A 19,622-nucleotide genomic window follows, 5' to 3' on the forward strand; every position below is an offset into this window, starting at 1 on the left:
CCATAAGGAAGAGAATATACATTTACAGTACTGCACTATATTTATTGAAAAAAACCTGTGTATTAGTATACCTGTGTAGCTCAAACCCATTGTTCAAGGGTCAATCCTTTTTGAAAATATTTTCAAGGGAAGCCTACTCAGCAAGTATGCTGTAGGTGACTGTGCCTTGATGGAGTTTCACATTTTGTTCTTCCTATTCAGGTTATTCCGTGGCTGTCGGAGATTTCAATGGTGATGGCATCGATGGTATGATACACTTGAATTATATTTACCCCTTCTTAAAAAATATAGACTAAACATTCAAAACAGGTAACATTGCAAAACCTCAGCAGTTAAAGGGTTTTGAAACCATTGTTATAGAATGTAACAGAAATGGGGAGATGTTAGTACATTGATGTAAGGTTGGTCTACATTAAACTTTATCTGCAGCTGCTGAAAGTCGAACCAGCCAGTTGCTGAGTGCCCCTTTGTTTTCCCCCATCCACTCCTTTCCCGCCCTTGGCGTTTCAGTTTTTCTTCAGCTTCTTCCTTCTTGCTTTTCAGCAGATTTGGTCCTCTTGGAGGGTCTTAGTTCCTTCTTCTTGTAGACATAACTTGTAACTTTCTGGGCTCTGTATGTAAGATTGTTACCTCATCCTCTGTCTGTCCATCCATCTCCCTTCAGAGCTCAATTTATGAATCACAGACTTCACCTGATTTTGACCACATTTCGGTGTCACTGCCTTTCCTTTGTTCTTAGGTCACTTGATCTTAGCTGTTCTCATTTTAATAAGATTACAGATTCCTGAGGGCACACATGCATTTCTTTGAGAGTTCTCAAGAATCTTTCTGTATTTTGTAAGGATTTGATCTTGTTAAAAAATACTATGGTCATTTATTATGGAGTACCATTAAAGAATTTTTGTTGTTGTTGTTTTCTACTGAAATAACAAAACAGAACTTAAAGCTTTCTGAGATATCCATTTCCTCCTACAGTTTTCAGTATTGGTCTTGAATATGAGTTATGTTTTATTTTGTTTTGTTTTGTTTCAGACTTTGTTTCAGGCGTTCCAAGAGCAGCAAGGACTTTGGGAATGGTAGGAAAATTAAAAGGAATCTAAAAAAAAATCTCTGGGTTATCTTATATTTTATGATATTTCATATGCTTTTGTTTTTCCTCCACAGGTTTATATTTATGATGGGAAAAACATGTCCTCCTTACACAATTTTACTGGTGAGCAGGTATGCTTTTAAAATGTTTTTTTTTTTCCCCCACATCAGCATTTTGTAACAATGTCTTAAAACTTTTCTTGTAAGTATCATAATGGTTTACGTTGAATATGTAATGAATATTGGTTTAATATTCAATGTTGTAAATGTAAATAGGCTTTAAAGAATTCACCTTTGTTTCAAGCAGAGTAATTTGTGTAAACAAAGCCTTTTGTAATTGCACATGATGGCTTGTTTTTTAAGGAAATCCACAAACTGCACACATACATGTCAAAAACACAAAACCACAAAAACTTCCTTTTTTCTTTGCTGATGACATTAAATTCTCCTTTAAGGAATGATCTATGCCCTTTCATTTTTTTTTTTCGATGCAAAACGAAGCATGGCACAGATGTGTGTATTATAGATGTCATCAGTAAACTTCATTTGTAGTTCAAGAAATAAAACATTCTTCAGTTAAAAAGTAGTACTATTAGGCACTAGACATTCTCTGCAGGTACAGGCATTTTATAACATTTTGTTTCGTATATCTCAGAGAATTAAATACCCAGTTAGTAATGGCAAAGGAAAAATCAGTAGCTACAGAAAAAATAATTATATCCCAGGTGGCAGATCTGGGATTCAAGCCCACTTCTTATTCAGTAGAGATTTTTGGGCTTTGCAAGAGGATTGATAGGATGAGGAAGTAGACTTTCAGCCCCCAGAAACCTCATCCCACGTGTAGCGGTCAGTGTTGGTTCACAGCACGGAACAAACGGCCCGCAGTTGACAACCCGTTAGAGTCGTGGCAGGGGGTGGTTATCCCTTTGTGAGGTTTTGACTTCTTGACCTCAAGCACCTTCTCCTGTCAGATGCCTGTGTATGTCTCTGGATCACGTACGCAGTCCATGATGCTTTCTTTATTGCTGTGGGGTGGGAGGAGGCTTTGCTTTAGGACAGACCTGGGCTCTTCATTCTCAGTCTTAACTGCTTTGGACAAGGTATATGCCACTGTAAATCTGGTGGGTCATTTGTAAAAATAGGGGTACTGGTAACTTTCTTATGGGGTTGTAGTAACAAATCAAATGAAAACATTTTAATCCTAGTGCCCAGGAAAAAACTTGTCTAAGTAAATGCCCTTTCTTTACACTTTCAGGCCGAACGCCTTGCAAGGTTAAGACCCCAAAATAGTATTCTCTTAAATTGCACTGTAAATACAATACATTTTATTACACATGCTCTGGTCTTGCAATTGGATACAGACTGCACCTTTCATTTTCTTCACTTATACTCTGTCAACCCAAAATAGATGATGCAGGAATCTCCCATATCATTCCTTCCTGATATCTCCACCAGTCAAATTTTGGAAGCTTTTGCTAACTTTCCTGTCTGTGGTTTGTTGACTCATTCCTCACCTTAGTTCATCTTTAAAATGTCATCTCTCGTAGTTTTGCTTTGCATGTTGGGCTGTGTTTAGAACTTTTCTTTTCAGGTTTATTTCCAGCCAGTCTGCTCTGTCTGTGATGTCTAGCAGTCTTCTGTAGTGGAGGAAAGGACATTCCTTCTCCCTTCACATAATCCTGTAATAAACCCAAAACTAGTTGCACTGTGTATAACTCAAAAGCAAAGCTATTGGCAAGTAATCAGATGAGATGTGAGACAAGAACAAAGTCATTCCAGTATCTTTCTAAACAGTAATTTCTTGAGAGTAGCAGTGGTCACATAGGGAGAGCCAGTTATGATCTATTAATAATTATTATCTATTATCTTTACTGCATAGACTCCCACTGATAACTTCTTGGGCTCAATTAAAACTTCTGTCTGTGACTATGTATCTTTCTGATGGTGTATGTATGACATTTTTGGGGCAGTGGAGAAGAAGGGTGATAATAGGTTAGGCCTGGGAAGGAGCGTTAGTTATCCTTAGACTTAAGTGGCATGTTTTGAAGACACCGAAATGATATACACGGGATATGTTTTGCCTATAAATCTAGGGAAATAAAAATGCCTCATTACCTGATTGTGTTGGTAGAATAAACAAAAGAGAAGAAATTTATTTACTTATTTATTTTTTAATTTTTTTTTAATGTTTACTTTTGAGAGAGAGAGAGAGTGCATGCATGTGCACGCATGAGCAGAGGAGGGGCAGAGAGAGAGGGAGACACAGAATGTGAGGCAGGCTCCAGGCTCTGAGCTGTCAGCACAGAGCCTGACACTGGGCTCAAACTCACAAACTGTGAGGTCCTGACCACAGGTCCTGGCTCATGACCTGAGCCAAAGTCAGACGCTTAACCAACTGAGCCAAAGTCAGACGCTTAACCAACTGAGCCCCCCAGGTGCCCCCAAAAGAGAAGAAATTTAGATTGAAACTATGTGCAGAGAAAAATAAAAACCTTTTCCGTTTGATTAAATATACAATAAATATTAACTGTCAAAGCTAGTTGGATGAAATGTAAACATTTCATTTTCTTTTTGTTATCCAGATGGCTGCATATTTTGGATTTTCTGTCGCTGCCACTGACATTAATGGGGATGAGTAAGTTTAAAAAGATGTTTCCAGAAACAGTTTTCCTCTCATGTTTATGAATGCTTTGCCAAAATTAAACATTTTTTCTTCTGTTTCTCTGTCCCCTTTCTAATCTGTTTCTCGTGAATATGAGAAAACCTCTATGATGTTCATAATTTCTTTCAGTAGCTTTTATGATATGAAGGAATAAAGTAATTTTTATGAATTACTCATAGTTTCTTAAAAGAGTTGAAGGAAGATTTGAATTTGAAATGATTTTTTGCTTCAGTTTGGTTATGAGAGATGTGGAAAGAGGGAAATTGAGTTTTTTATTAACAGGTGGAATTTGATCTTGCGTTGGTGAAAGAGGTTCTGCTCTTTTAGTTACGCAGATGTGTTTATTGGAGCCCCTCTCTTCATGGATCGTGGCTCAGATGGCAAACTCCAAGAGGTGGGACAGGTTTCAGTGTCCCTGCAAAGACCTTCAGGAGACTTCCAGACGACCAAGCTGAATGGGTTTGAGGTCTTTGCGAGGTTCGGCAGTGCCATAGCACCTTTGGGGGATCTGGACCAGGATGGCTTCAATGGTAAGATCAACAAAGTTCAGTAATTGTGGGTCCATAATTTTCTGTGTCTACCTGGAAAAGTCTTGTACCTTCCTCTGTGGTTGTTCATACGAGCAAACCTCCTTCCTGGAAGGAAGCACTGGATTGATAGTGACTCCAGGTTAAACGACAGTTGCTCTTCTTCCTTAAAAATCTGAGCAAACTTTAAAAAAAATTATTCTCATAAGTTATTATTCATACAGCCTCAAATTAGAATTTTGGAATGGTTAAATTCTGAAGGAAATTTGCATTCCCAGGGAGCCCAGAGTAAGCTGGTGATTTGTTGTCTCTGTCCTGCTTAGCAGCAGTGCCCTCTACTGTCCATTTGGATACAAATGTAAAAAATGCACCCAGGCACATTGTCAAGGCAATGTTGACTCTAACTGCATCCCTTAGAGGTACGATTTGCCTTTAATATTTTTAAAGCCATAACTTTGTTGTGGCTATCTGAGAAGTCCTGAGAGTTCTGAAGGATGTTATAACTCCCTTTGTGAGGGCAAGTAAAAAATATAAGCTCATTGTTTTATAATAGTCCCATTTAATAATTTCTTTATTTTTTTAAGTTTATTTATATATAGAGGGAGAACATGTGTGCACATGGGCGTGTGTGAGAATGGGACAGGGGAAGAGGGAGAGGGAGAAAGAATCCCAAGCAGGCTCCACGCCGTCAGCTCCAAGCCCAAAATAAGGCTCTATCTCACAAACCGTGAGATCATGACCTGAGCTGAAATCAAGAGTTGGTTGCTTAACCAACTGAGCCATCCAGGCACTCCAATATCTGTAGATATCTTTAAAAATCAAAGTGACTTTTAACTTAGAGTAAAATATAGATTATAAATTATCAAGATTAAAAAAAAATTTTTTTTAATGTTTATTTATTTTTGAGACAATGCAAGAGACAGAGTGCAAGCAGCAGAGGGGCAGACAGAGGGAGACCCAGAATCTGAAGCAGGCTCCAGGCTCTGAGCTGTCAGCCCAGAGCCCAACATGGGGCTCAAACTCACAAACCGTGAGATCATGACCTGAGCTGAAATTGGACGCTTAACTGACTGAGCCACTCAGGCGCCCCTTAAAAAAAGAAATACTGGTACAAAACTCTCAGAATAGAAAGTTGAACTTTTGGTTTTTTGAATAATCGATCATATATAGGGATATGCCCCTTAAAATTTAAAGTTATAAGTTAAAGAGAAAACTTCAAAAATACAGTTGAATTTTATATCTTCCAAGTTGTGGTGGAAAAAGAAAACACCTTTTAGGCTTCAAGACTACTCTACTCCTACCTCATGGGTAGTTCTGTGTCATGATTGGGAGTGTCATTTCTAACCTTAGCTCTAGATGTTTTCAGTGTTAGTAAGAACTGTTCACAGAAACATCTTGCTGCCTAAAATAGAGTCCTAAAGATTTGTACTACCAAGAGAACTTAAATCAAAAGAACTCTGGTATAAAGTTTAAAATAGAACTTGAAAAGAATACTGTAGAACAGAGCAAGCTATTACTTATTGATAACAAAACGACTTAGAAAACACAGGGCCAAATTTGAGGTTCTGCCTTGCTATAGCAGGGCCGCTGTCTCTGGGGTTTCGGGGAGAGCCTGGCATGTTTGCCATCACCTTGTCTTAAGGGTATTCCAGCCACTTTAAAGGAAGTTTCCTCAGTATTATGATCTGGCCAACAGCTCATTCCATTTTCTATATTTTTATCAAACTGTGTTACCAGTGAATACAATAATTATAAACAGCAGATAAAAAATAATGAAATTTTACAGAGATTTGACAAACAGATTTTACTTCTAGAAATGGATACCAGAAAGGATGATTTTGTTCTCCCCAAGTTTCTCCTGGAGTCTTATTGCCTCAAATAGTGGCTTGTGAATAATGGTATCTTGAGTGGAAAATGATCTGATCTGTATTTATGCAACTATTTATATATACTTACAGTTTATATGTATCTATATTTTATATATATAATATGAACTGTTAGTTATAACCTGGATCTTTTCTTTGTGTAAGCCTGATGACATTAACCCTTTGTTAAACAGTTCATCCTATATTCCCCCATTTCTACCTATACCCACTATGAAAACCTTAGGTATCATTAAGAGGGACACTGAGAACAAAACAGTGAAGTTATGTTTTGTATATGTTATGTATAAGGTGCAGTTTTTGTCAATACTCCTCCAGAAAGAGGGGAAGAAAACACAGAAAAGAGCAACTAAAATGATTAAAGGAAGAAATCAGTTGTGTGAAAAAGTAGGGCTTTCCAGACTGGACAGATGCCAGCCAAGAAAACAAGAAGATAATTAGGATATATAAAATAATGAGAAGTTTAGAAAAGTTAAAGATAATTTTTGTTAAATGGTTTTTCAACACTAGAGTTGTCTTCTGTTGGGAAATTATATTTTGATAAATATATATTTAAAAAAATTTTTTTGACGTTTACTTATTTTTGAGAGACAGAAACAGAGCATGTGTGGGGAGGGGCAGAGAGAGAGGGAGACACAGAATCCGAAGCAGGCTTCAGGCTCCGAATTGTCAGCACAGAGCCCAACACGGGGCTCGAACTTACAAGCCGTGAGATCATGACCTGAGCTAAAGTCGGACGCTCAACCAACTGAGCCACCCAGGTGCTTTGATAAATGCGTTCTTAATGCCTGTGTCAATTTAGAAGTTATGCCTACCTTTGAAACTTAAAAAAGAAAAAAGAAGGACTCTTATTTAATTTAAATCCTACTGTTTTTTTGAAGAATAACAAATTCTTAGTTGGTTCTTACTGCACGCCATGCCCTATTCCAAGTGCTAAAAATGACAGGATAAATTAGAGCCCATCCATGTCCTTAAGGAATTTAGCATCAATAGGGGCAACTTTTATGTAAACATTAGAAGGCAGTCATCACCGTGTTTGGGATAATGCTGGGCATAATGCTCTTACATTAAAGATAAGTGATCAAGGTGTCTGGTGTCTCAGGAGATGCAGCATCAAGGAGGCTGGAAGCAGTTTGTGTATGGGAAGGTATAACTGAGGCAGTTTGCAATGACTGGAGCATAGTGGCTGTCACAGGCAAGATGGACACATCCTTGCTCTTGTGAAGCCTATGTTTCATGGAAGACCCACAAAGTAAATACATAATGGGGGAAATTCAGATAGTGATAAAGGCTGTGGATTAAAACAAAAAAAGGCAGGTTAACGTGATAGTGCCTAGACAGTGTAAGTGAGAAGGGAGAGTGCATGACTTTGTTGTCAGGGAAAAAGAACCTCTCTGATACGATGACATTTGATCTATGATTTGGATAAACAGAAGGAGCAGGGCTTGAAAAGCCCTGGAGCAAGAGCTGTTAAGGCACAGGGAGCAGCAAGTGTAAATCCAAACATGGGTACTAGCTTGGTGTGTTTAAGGAACAGAGGAAAAGGTCAGGATTGATAGGAAGGGTGAGTGAGGGCTAGAACTGGGATGGTAGGGGAGGGTGGGGAGCACTGGTGGAATGACTACACAAATCAGGTAGTGTTTAATGCTTTGGGAAATGAAGGATTTTAAGAACGAAGGTGACATATTAACCTTTGGCCGTTTTGAGGAGAGTGGATTTTAGGGGCAAGAACAGAAGTGGGAGCCACTCAGGCTGCTTTAGGGCTCCAGGGAAAGGATGAGAATGGCTTGTCTAGGATAGTACCAGCAGAGACAGGGAAGTGAGCATATTTGTAATGTATTTCAGAGTTTCAAAAGGTTATAGTGACCATTTTTCTCTCTTTTTTCTTTTTTGGAAGAATTTCAAACTTCTTATTTGCTTGTGTTATCTTAATATAAGTTGAGCAAGATGGAGATGAAATCATAACTTTCAAATTTCTGAGCCAGACTGCAGTTTCAAAAAACAAAAACCATGCCCACCTAAATTAGAGTTTTGAGAGCTGGAATGACCCTTAGATGAATCTTTTGACGTGTCCCCTCCCTTCCATTTTAAGGATGAAGTATTTTGAGGTCCAGAAAGGTTAAGTGATTTGTTCAAGGTCATACCCAGAATATCTGGCTCCAAGTTAATGTCATTTCGACATAGTTTTGCTTGAATCTCCTTGAATTAGATCGTTGCTTTGGAATAAAGAGTATTCTGCTAAACTTTGAATCAGTATTTATTGTGGTAAGTGGGTTGTATGAATACAGGTTTCGCCCTGCTGTCCGAAAGTGGAGCCTTCCCATGAAAACTTTCATTAGCAGAAGTGGTATTCAAGCGAAGAAGCAATTATCATTAATGTGATGTATATGGAAAATTTTTCCAAACCCCCCAAATTTCCCAGACCCAAAAAGTAACCACTCTCAGGGTTTTGTGATACCTTAGGACACATCTTGCTAATGGATGCAAAGAATAAGTTGAGATAAAGCATAGATGCTCATAGGCACCGTTGAGCGCTACAGGCAGCTTGATGCTGAGAAGTTGGCTGTGGTTCCCAGGGAAGGACCTCAGGGTGCCCCTCCTGCTGCTGCTCGGGGAGCAGGCAGCTCTTAGAACGGTTCATTGTAAAACAAACGCTGAATGCTAGTTTTGCTTTTCTTTGTAAAAGCGAATCCTCTTCAGATTTTTTTCAGTTGGCAAAAAACAGGTACTAATGGAGGTCCTCCCTAAAAGCAAAGTGCTGTAAGGGGAACTTTTGAAAGGAAGATAACTGCATTAAGATCTTTGCCTTATAAATAGTAACACTAAGACTTCCCTGTCTCTGCCCTTGTTCTCCTCCTCTCCTTTCCTTCTCCCTTCCTCCACCTCCTCCTTCTCTTCCTTCTTGTTTCTCTCCAAACTCCCCCCTCCCTTCCTTCCTCCCCACAGATATTGCCATTGCTGCTCCCTATGGGGGCGAAGATAAAAAAGGAATTGTTTATATTTTCAATGGAAGATTAACAGGCTTGAATGCAGTACCGTCTCAAATCCTTGAAGGGAAGTGGGCTGCTCGAAGCATGCCACCAAGCTTTGGCTATTCAATGAAAGGAGCCACGGATATAGACAGAAATGGATATCCAGGTGCTTTCCTAGAAATACATACAATTTCTTAGGTTGTTCAGTCCTAATAGCGAATAGTTTGTTACTGCTCTCTTGATTTACGTCATAAGTTATTTCAGTTCAATACTTCAGTTATTGTTCATACCCCTGCTATGTTCTTTAAGGCACTGTTCTCATCACCGAAGGGGATATGAGACAAAGACAGCTGTATTTCCTGGGAGCTTCCAATATAAAACATATACTCTGAGTTTCTTCTTTTGTTGTCCTGAACTCTGTAATGAAATGTCAGACAAAACTTTGTTCATTCTAGCATTTTAAATGTCTCCTGTATTTTTTAATCATCTAACATTTTTATGGACTTGACTAATCGTTGTGATTGTTAAAAGATACATTATCTCATTTAATTCTCCCAGTAAGGCTGGTGAAGCATACAGGCTAGCTTAGGTTGTTATTATGCCATTTTTATGGATGAGAAAAGATTGAGAAAGGTAATTTGCCTGAGGTTGCCTTTTGGTTTGAACCAGGACAGGAACAGAGGCCTTTTTCTAGCAGTTATATACTTTGGAGTATTATAACGGATCTGGTCATAATGGGTCCATTCTTTAAATGAGATATAATGCAGAAGATTTGATTTACCTTTATTATTGAAACAGTTCGTATGAGCCCAATATACAAGTGTGTTGAAGTGCTTTTGGAAATAGGACAGGAATGTGATTCTTGTCTGTTACTGTTATTTCAGGAGATTTTTGGTTATAAGTGCAATATATTTGTTATAGAACTTTTAGAAAATACAGCAAAGCATATCTTTCAATCATTTTTTCAATGCATTCATTATAGTTCTTTAACAAAACAGAATTATACTTTAGGCACTGTTAATAGCATATTTTTTTATTCACTCAAAGTATCAGAAATGTTTCCCCATATTGCTAATTATTCTTCTAAATATGAATTATATTTTTCCCATTCTATCAAATGTATCAGATCTTACTTAAGTTTATTTTTGGGCATTTATATCCTTGCATATAATTCTGGTGCATACCTCTGATTATTTCCTTAGGACAAAATTCTAGAATTGCTGTGTCAAATATACGGCACTTTAAAAAAAAAAATCTGTTGATACATGTCATCAAATTATAATCCCATTCCCTCAAAAAGAAGGTTTTGCAGCTCTTTTTAAGCATTCACCAGAATGAGCAATCATTTACCCACATGGGTGCCTACACTGAGGGTCATCTGTTGTTTTTGTAAAAATAATATTGAACTATATGATAGGTAGAAATGTTACTTTGTTCTACTTTATAGTTTTTAATTATCAGGGAGGGTAAGCATTTTTGTTTATATGTATTTACTTTTGTGAATTCCCTTTTTACTTTTTTTTTTTGCTCTGTTTCTATTGGGATGTTGTTTTCCTTTCTTTTTTTTCCCTTAGGACAGTGTCTTAAATATTGTGGATAGTAACCCCTTAACACACACACACACACACACACACACACACACACACACACACATATATCTCAGTTTGTTGTATTTGCTTTTTGGGCATAAAGAAGTTCTTAATTTTTAGGTAATCCAGTCTACCCATCTTTATGGTTCCTTATGTACTTGTCTGCTTAGAAAGGGTTTCCTCAGATTTACCTTGGGTATATTGTGAAATAGAGCTCTTATTTCATATTTTCTTAATCACGAACCCATTGTACCAGCTGCATACAAAAATTGATGCACTCTGTTCTTGTTAATTTGAATGCTATCTGCTGTCCTTCTAAGTATTCTATGTATATGTAATGTGCTTTGTTTTGTTTTGTTTTTGTAACAAAGGGAAAAATTTATAATGAAATATAGACTTGTAATGAAATTTTGCAGTGAAATTGTAAAATCCACAGGTACTTCTAAAACTTTTTCCTTTGAGGGGTATATGCATTTGGGTGATACACACTTCTTTATTATTGCTAATTTTTATTAAGTACCCTTTAAAAAGATTCTCATCTTTACAAAGTATCCATTAAAAATATTCTTGTCTCCCTGGATGAAAGATTAGTTTTATGTGGAGTGTATGCCATTTGATACCTTATTTAGAGTTTTCATATGTTTTTGCCTTTGAGATACTATCTTACAACCATTTAATGAAGAATAGTTTTGAGACTATGTCTAAATCTTTATCACATGCACTGAAAGTTTTATACAATGGTATATGACTTTAAAAAATTATTATTATTATTATTTACATGTTTTTCTACTCTCTTTTAAGACTTAATTGTAGGAGCTTTTGGTGTAGATAGAGCTGTATTATACAGGTGAGCACGTTTCCATATCCTGTAATAATAGGAATATTACCACTGTTTGAATTTCAGTTTAATTTTCTTGAAGTAATGATAAAATTTGTTCTTTCTAGTCAAGCCTTGCTCAGTCAGCATTTATACAAGGAAATCCCAAAGCAGAAGAAGGTGTAGATTTTTTATTTAGAAATGCATTCAGAATTTTCTCTCTTTGTTCTTTAAATTATGTTCAAAGATGTTCTTCTGTGTTTTAAATCTCTCTTTAAAATTTATATGAGTTTACATTTTCCTCTAAAAGGCAAGAAGTTAACTTGATGTTTATCCCACAGCATTCTGTGACCACAGGGCAGTATGTAATGACTTCCCAAATCAATATTTTTATTAGAGCAATATATATAAATCCACATAACCTGTATTTCTCAGCTTCATCCATATTCTCAGTTATTCTCTATATTTAATCAATTCCTCATGCTTTAGACTATCATCTGGCATCCCAAGTAGGTGAAGATGCTTACACTTTTATGGGCTATGTTTATACATGCTAGAATAACTAACCTGAGTTCTGTGTAATGGAATTTATGTTGGGTCAACTTGATTGTGGCTCTTGGGGCCACGTGTGCCCAATCATTTATCATGACTGAGTAGGCACAGTGCCGTGAGCCTACTATATTTTTATACAGGGCTTAAGCCTGTACATCTGAACTTTGGAAAACTATTTATTTTAATTTATTATTTCAGTTTTTAAAATTGCTATTAAAAGGTAATACATATAGTAAAATGCATGTAGTAAAAACTCAATCAGAAAGGACATAAACAAAAATAACATACTTCCTTTCACGCCAGTTACTAGTTTATGAGTATACCCTACCAGAATTATTCTGTGCATTAAAAAATTATGTGTATGTGTTTGCGTATGCATCCTTTGTACATGGTGGGTTTTTTTCCTGTCATATAAAAATTATATTGGATATATCTTAGAGATCATCTCGTATCCACACAGATGGATTTATGTCACTCATTTCCCCTACTGTATTGCATTGCGTTAGGTAGATACCCCACAACGTGGTTAACCATTCTGCTTTCGTGGACTGAGTTCAGATAGGATGGCCACTTGTCCCGCTTTGCCTGGAACTGCGGGATTTACCAGGATGTGGGACTGTCAGTGCTAAAGTCAGGACGGTCTTCAGCAAACAGGGACAGTTTGTCATTCTGTGTTTAGATTGTTTTTATTCCTTTTGCTGTTATAAACAATGCTTTAGAAAACGTTGTTATATATACAAAAAATGTAAACCTAAAATGCTTAGATCAATCTAATATTGTAAATAACTTTTTGCTTTCCTTTCTTTTTGTTTCTTCTTTTTTTTTTTTAAAACCAGGGCCAGACCAGTTATAACTGTAAATGCTGGCCTTGAAGTGTACCCTAGCATTTTAAATCAAGACAATAAAACCTGCCCATTGCCTGGGACAGATCTCAAAGTTTCCTGGTAAGGGCATTAGTTTAATAATATTTACTATTGTTATTATTGGTACAGTCATTATGAAAACAATTGAAAATGAAGGGGGGGGCTGAAATATTGCAGAACAGTTTCTGTGTGCATTACTCTCTTTTCATAGATTGGATTATGGAAATGTTGTTCCAGAGTAGATATGTAGAAGGCTCTAAAAATATGCTACAAACTACTATAAACTTCATTAAAAAATATGATGCATGCTCAATGAATATATTCAAAAAGACGAAAAAGCTAATAAGATCTCAGAACTCATTTATTATTTGATTCTAAACAGACCCATGAACAGTTGTATGAAAAATACATTATTTATTATTATGAAATATTATTAAATGTTAAATAATATTAAATCTATAAGTAGTATATTACCAATATAATATTCTTCTTGTTCTTCTTGTCCCCTAACTAGTTTCTAAAGAAAAATACAATTTTTTGTAAGTTTAATATCGGAATTCTTCTCTAGTCCAGTGTTTCTCAAGTCTTCATTATTTGCATGCTATTTTTTGCTAGTGTATGATTTTTGCTATACTTTCATTCTACCTGTATTTATAATTAAAATAATTTTTTTCTTTAAATCAATTCATGTTTTACTTAAAAATATTTTAAAATAATATGGAGAAACCCTACTACCTTTCTCATACATGTCAAAATAAATATAAAATTAAGAAAAACCTTGGCCCATATACTAGTAAAATCACCAAGAGTACCTCACTTTGGGGAACACTGTTCTTTAAGTTCCTTGGTTACTCAAAAATCAAAGAACTTTTACAGATGCAGTGAGGAATGATTAGAAGCTGGGAAAATTTTACTTCTAAGAGGCTAATGAAAAAATAATTCTGATTTTGTCTTCAAATTGTTATAGTTATTAGAAAACATTTTTCAAAATTTTATTTCTTTCATTGGATTGCATTAAAAATTTAGTAACATTTTATCTTATATTGATTGGCAGTGAAGTTTTCAAGATTTTAGCTTTAAGTTTTATGGCCTTCCCTTCAATCACCCTGCCTGCCCCTGTGAAATTGCTAGTAATATATTTAAAAGTATGCTAATAACTGTAAAGCTTTGAATATACTAACCAGAGCAGTAGCTTTTGTATCTTTTTGGTTATGGCACATTGTATGAAATACATTTTGCATCATAATCCAGTAAATACATGTGTGTAATTAAAACAAAAGTTCCATGAAATCTTACCCTTCAGTCAGTTTTATTTATTTGATTTATTTTTTTAAGATATTGGTTGACACAGCCCACTGAACTGATTTCATGACCCATTAAGAAATCATGAAGAACACTGTTCTAGAGGAGCTTTCTAATTAAAGGAAGCTTGGTGGGGGCTTTAAAAAAAAAAAAAGAGATTATTTTACGTCTGGCCCATCCTTTCTCTCACTTAGATTTATCAACAGGTTCTATAAACTTGAGAGGAGGTTCAGAGATTCTTTTTTTTCCTTTGGTTTTTTTTTTTGTTTGTTTGTTTTTTTGAAATGATGATACCATGAAAGGAAAGGTGCTTAAATTACTGAAGGATGAGTTAGGACATTCTGTGTATTTTGTGTTTCATGTTTCAAGAATGTTATTATGACAAGAAGAAAGATATAAAAGGCTTCACTATATAAACTGTGCATTAGAAATATGAGATTTGGGGGTGATACTCAGCAATATGTTTAAACTGGATTACAGGATTTGTATATATTTTTATTTCTCTACAGTTTTAATGTCAAGTTTTGCTTAAAGGCAGATGGCAAAGGAGCACTTCCCACGAAAATTAGTAAGTATTCTATGGAAAAATTACAGAATGATTCTGCATATACAGCACTTAAAAATGTTTCAGGATATTTGAATAGTTACTCAAATAGTTGTTATCGTTGTTCTTTATTTGGATATGTATGCTTAAAGGCACCTAGCATTGCAACATGATTACCTTGTTGACTCTTAATTCAGATATAAATACATATTTATTTGTTGACATTGTGAACAGAATAGCCCATTGAATGGTAAAGATAGCCTTCAGAAAGTTAAACACTTACCAATGAGAGATAAATGAATTCTAGGGGAAATAGGTATCATTGTTTATAAATAGATGATCTACTGAAAAGTTCATATTTTATGTCTCAGAGAAACCCCCAGCAATCTAAGCAGCAGAAATGCTTTAGATATAGTGGAAGACGGAGAAAAAGTTTGGGCCATCCAATTTACCCACACGGCAAATTCCTAACTTGACTCTTCCTTTCCAACATATGGTTTATATGGTCCAGAGAGCAAGGCAGGAGAGCTAAGTAATTGTAGCCAAGATTGGTCATTGTTAGTGACAAGTGCTGAGAAGCCACCGCAAAGCAGAGGAAGAGGACTGAGTTTGCTGGGTGTGTGTGTGCATGGAAGTTCACATAGAGTGGCAAGGTGGGGTCCCTGCAAGATGACTAAAGACCTGTAGGGAATGTCTGGAGGGGTATTTTGCACAGAGGAAATGGCAATTTCAAGAGGCCTGAGTCAAGAGCATGCTTAGTGTGTTTGAGAGACACAAGGAGAGCGGTGTGGGTGGGTAGAACAGAATTGGAAGCAAAATCACCCTGCGTTTTAACCCAAAGTTAACATGAGGTTCAACATTTAGAGAAACTTAGAAACTTGGTTTTAACGTTGAAGAAACTACTTAAAGAAGAGCTGAATCTTAGAAGGAAGTCACCCTAACACTGTGCTTCAGACTATTGGTTGCATGTTTGCTTTAATAGAATTCTTGATCTAGTCAACTATATTAGGTCACCTGCTTCACGGGACATATTTATCTGACAGTCTGATATGGTAGCTTCATTAAAAGTAGTAGTTGCAGGTGATTCAAACTGTTTATTTGTCATAGTGTTTAATAGAATAATATGGGTGCATATTAGTAAATATTAATCACAGTGGGAAATTGCTGCTACTTGTGTTAATGGCGGGAGTTGTAATTCACATATATTTTGTGCTCTGAACTTCTTCCTCTCGGCCTAAATTAAAAGAAAAAATTTCTCTTGCATCTGATAGTTATTTTACTACCATCATTATCTATTGTATGAATTAATATGTGGCTTTACTTTGGGGATAGTTGGATTAATTATTAATTAGCAAATATTCAAGATTAATATGTTGTAGTCTCACTACAATGTATACACATTTTTAGTGAATTACAAGGAAATTGCTTCTTAAGGAATAAATATCTTTGTTTACATGAAAATTCTAGCTATCTAGGACAGAGAGGTGTTCATAACGATTATATTAGTTATAAATCCTTTGTATAGATTTCCAGGTGGAGCTTCTTTTGGATAAACTCAAGCAAAAAGGAGCAATTCGACGAGCACTATTTCTCCATAACCGGTCCCCAGGTCACTCCAAGAACATGACTATTTCAAGGGGGGGACAGATGCAGTGTGAGGAACTAATAGCATATCTGCGGGTAAGAGATACTTTTCTCCTTCATTGTCTTTTACTTTTTACTAATTTTTTTCCTTTTCATCTAAATGACTCTCACTTTGTGTGAATTTTTGGGTATTAAATCAAAAGGAAAACACAGAAGAATACACTTGAGGAGGTTTAGCTTTTTAATGTATCAAACCTGAGTAATGGATTTTTGTTCCTGACAAACTGGATATTTCAACTGGTCTTTCTGCGACATTGCTACTGAATAAATTATAACAAACCTATTTCTTAAATATTGCTAGACTCTCAAAACATAAAATAAATCTCCACGGTCCAAAAAAATAAAAATAAAAAATCAGTTAAAAAACTACATTGGCAAAATTTGACTTGTGACTTGTGTGCAAATATGTGAGCCAGAGTGTCTGGGGAAGGATGAACAGTAATTGCGGATACCACTGGCACAGGAATTCAGACTCATCTGGGACTTTTGCAAGCCAGGGGTCTGACTTGAGCCTCCTACTTGCCATTATATAGAAGAATACACACACACACACACACACACACACACACACACACACGCACACACATATATGTGAATATATCTATATATATATTCATTGTTTTTTTGGTAAAAGCAAAAACAAAAACAATCCAAATAACCTTTGATAGGAGAATAGATAAATACATTATGGTTTTATTATTATATGATGAATATTACTCAATAGTAAAAATTAACCTCAGCTACTTGCAACAGGATGGATAAACCTTAACAAGAATGTTGAATAGAAAGCACATTACAGAGGGGCGCCTGGGTGGCTCAGTCGGTTAAATGTCCGACTTCGGCCCAGGTCATGATCTCACGGTTCGTGAGTTCAAGCCCCGTGTTGGGCTCTGTGCTGACAGCTCAAAGCCTGGAGCCTGCTTCGAATTCTGTGTCTCCTTCTCTCTCTGCTCCTCCCCCGCTCATGCTCTCTCTCTCTCTCTCTCTCTTTCTCTCTCTGTCAAAAATAAATAAAAGCATTAAAAAAAATTATTAAAAAGAAAGCAAGTTACAGAAAAATGCATATGACCTCACTTTTAACCTCACTTTTAAATGAACAAAAAAGGAAAAGCAAACAGAAGAACACATTGTTTAAGGGCATATACAGTGGAGTAAAACTACTGAAAATAAATGAGAATGGTGTACTTAAAATTTAGAATGGTGGTTACCTCTGAGAAGAAAGGCCGAGGGAAGAAATGAGAAGGGAGTACATGGGTAACTTAAAAATTATTGGTAATATTTCGGGCACCTTGGGTGGCTCAGGCAGTTAAGCATGCGACCTTTCGTTTCGGCTCAGGTCATGATCCCTGTGGATTCGATCCCTGTGTTGGGCTCTGCACTGGCCATGTGGAGCCTGCCTGGGATTCTCTCCCTCCTTTCTCATCCTCTCTGTCTCAAAATAAATAAATAAACTTAGAAAAATTATTAGTAATGTTCTAATCCTATTGGCTGTGGAGTGCCTGTTTTATTAACATGCCCTTGTATATTTTTGTATGAATCAAGTATTATAAACAAAAATTGATTAAGCGTCCTTGCTGAATAACCAGTCTTTTTGGACATTCTATTCTTACTCTTATATAATTGTAGTTTTTCAGACTTTTGGTAGAATTGGATCAAGGTCGAACATGGCTGCCTTTGTACTGTGCACTTACAGATTTTTCCAGATACTTTGATGTCGTAGACTGATGTTATCATTGATTGGACGTTTTTCTGTTTCTAGGATGAATCTGAATTTAGAGACAAACTCACTCCGATTACTGTTTTTATGGAGTATCGGTTGGATTACAGAACAGCTGCTGATGTGACAGGCTTGCAACCTATCCTTAACCAGTTCACTCCTGCCAACATTAGTCGACAGGTACTGTATGTACTATCTCCACGTATCACTAATTTTATACTTTAATTCTTTTAAAGTCTTACACTTCATATTTTTAAATATCATAAGGGATTGCTTTTTAAATGTTGGTTTCTAGTCAAAGTCAGAGGGGAAGGTATCTGAATTTTCAGGTCAGAGATATTTGAAGCCACTCAGAACTTAGTTATATGTAGAGAAAGACAGGGTCATATTCATAAAACAGTAAAATAGTTCAAGGAAAACAAAGTGCCAATGTATTTACATACTATTTTAGTATTTTGCTGAATAAGTTTTATATCTCTGTTTTCTCTGATTTACATTTTAATTGTAAAAAATAGCATATGTATACACATATGTATATGTAGTATGGAAGTCATTCTTTTCATCAAATCAAACAAAATTTCTTAAAGACTATATTACAGTATTTTTAAGAAAGTCCTGTGTAGGGGCGCCTGGGTGGTGCAGTCGGTTAAGCGTCCGACTTCAGCTAGGTCACGATCTCGCGGTCCGTGAGTTCGAGCCCCGCGTCGGGCTCTGGGCTGATCGCTCAGAGCCTGGAGCCTGTTTCCGATTCTGTGTCTCCCTCTCTCTCTGCCCCTCGCCCGTTCATGCTCTGTCTCTCTCTGTCCCAAAAATAAATAAACGTTGAAAAAAAAATTTTTTTTAAATAAATAAATAAATAAATAAATAAAAACAAAGTCCTGTGTAAAACCCATGTATTCAGATAATTGCATTTCCTATTTCTTCCGCTTTTTTATTGCATGTTTCTACTGTTAGATTAATAGTTCTACTCCCACAGAATACTTTACCCTAAATTTAGGTTGTTATATCTTCTTTGTCTAAGTTACTAAGGTCTCATGCTTTTTTATTTGTAATTTGAGAAGACTGTGTAAGGTAACATAAAGCGAATTAAAATATATTTTAAGTCTTTATTATTTAACAATTTTTATATATTTATATTTATTTTTTATTATATTTTATATTTTAACAATTATTTTTATATTTTAACAATTTATATTTTTTACTTTGTACACATTGTATCATATATAATGTATATATATACTTTCTGCCACCAGCAATAAAGAACTTGAAAATGTAGTTCTTTATTAGTTCATATTGTGTATATTTCTTATTTTTAAAAAAAAATTTTTTTTTCAACGTTTTTATTTTTATTTTTGGGACAGAGAGAGACAGAGCATGAATGGGGGAGGGGCAGAGAGAGAGGGAGACACAGAATCAGAAACAGGCTCCAGGCTCTGAGCCATCAGCCCAGAGCCTGACGCG

General features: G+C 36.0%; 1 protein-coding gene across 1 annotated transcript in view; it reads left to right on the forward strand.

The window, feature by feature from the left end:
* ITGAV (integrin subunit alpha V) overlaps positions 1-19,622 on the forward strand; it is a 93,825-nt gene that overhangs the window by 52,630 nt on the left and 21,573 nt on the right. The window contains exons 8-18 of the mRNA XM_040475595.1: positions 202-246; positions 1,033-1,076; positions 1,165-1,221; positions 3,672-3,724; positions 4,079-4,281; positions 9,108-9,299; positions 11,524-11,569; positions 12,928-13,035; positions 14,766-14,824; positions 16,326-16,480; positions 18,204-18,341. Coding sequence (XP_040331529.1) covers positions 202-246; positions 1,033-1,076; positions 1,165-1,221; positions 3,672-3,724; positions 4,079-4,281; positions 9,108-9,299; positions 11,524-11,569; positions 12,928-13,035; positions 14,766-14,824; positions 16,326-16,480; positions 18,204-18,341 — 1,100 coding nt within the window. The remainder of the gene's footprint in view (positions 1-201; positions 247-1,032; positions 1,077-1,164; positions 1,222-3,671; positions 3,725-4,078; positions 4,282-9,107; positions 9,300-11,523; positions 11,570-12,927; positions 13,036-14,765; positions 14,825-16,325; positions 16,481-18,203; positions 18,342-19,622) is intronic.

The sequence above is a fragment of the Herpailurus yagouaroundi genome, unplaced genomic scaffold (genome assembly GCF_014898765.1).
Source record: "Herpailurus yagouaroundi ecotype Mexico unplaced genomic scaffold, PumYag 140, whole genome shotgun sequence".
Taxonomy (NCBI): domain Eukaryota; kingdom Metazoa; phylum Chordata; class Mammalia; order Carnivora; family Felidae; genus Herpailurus; species Herpailurus yagouaroundi.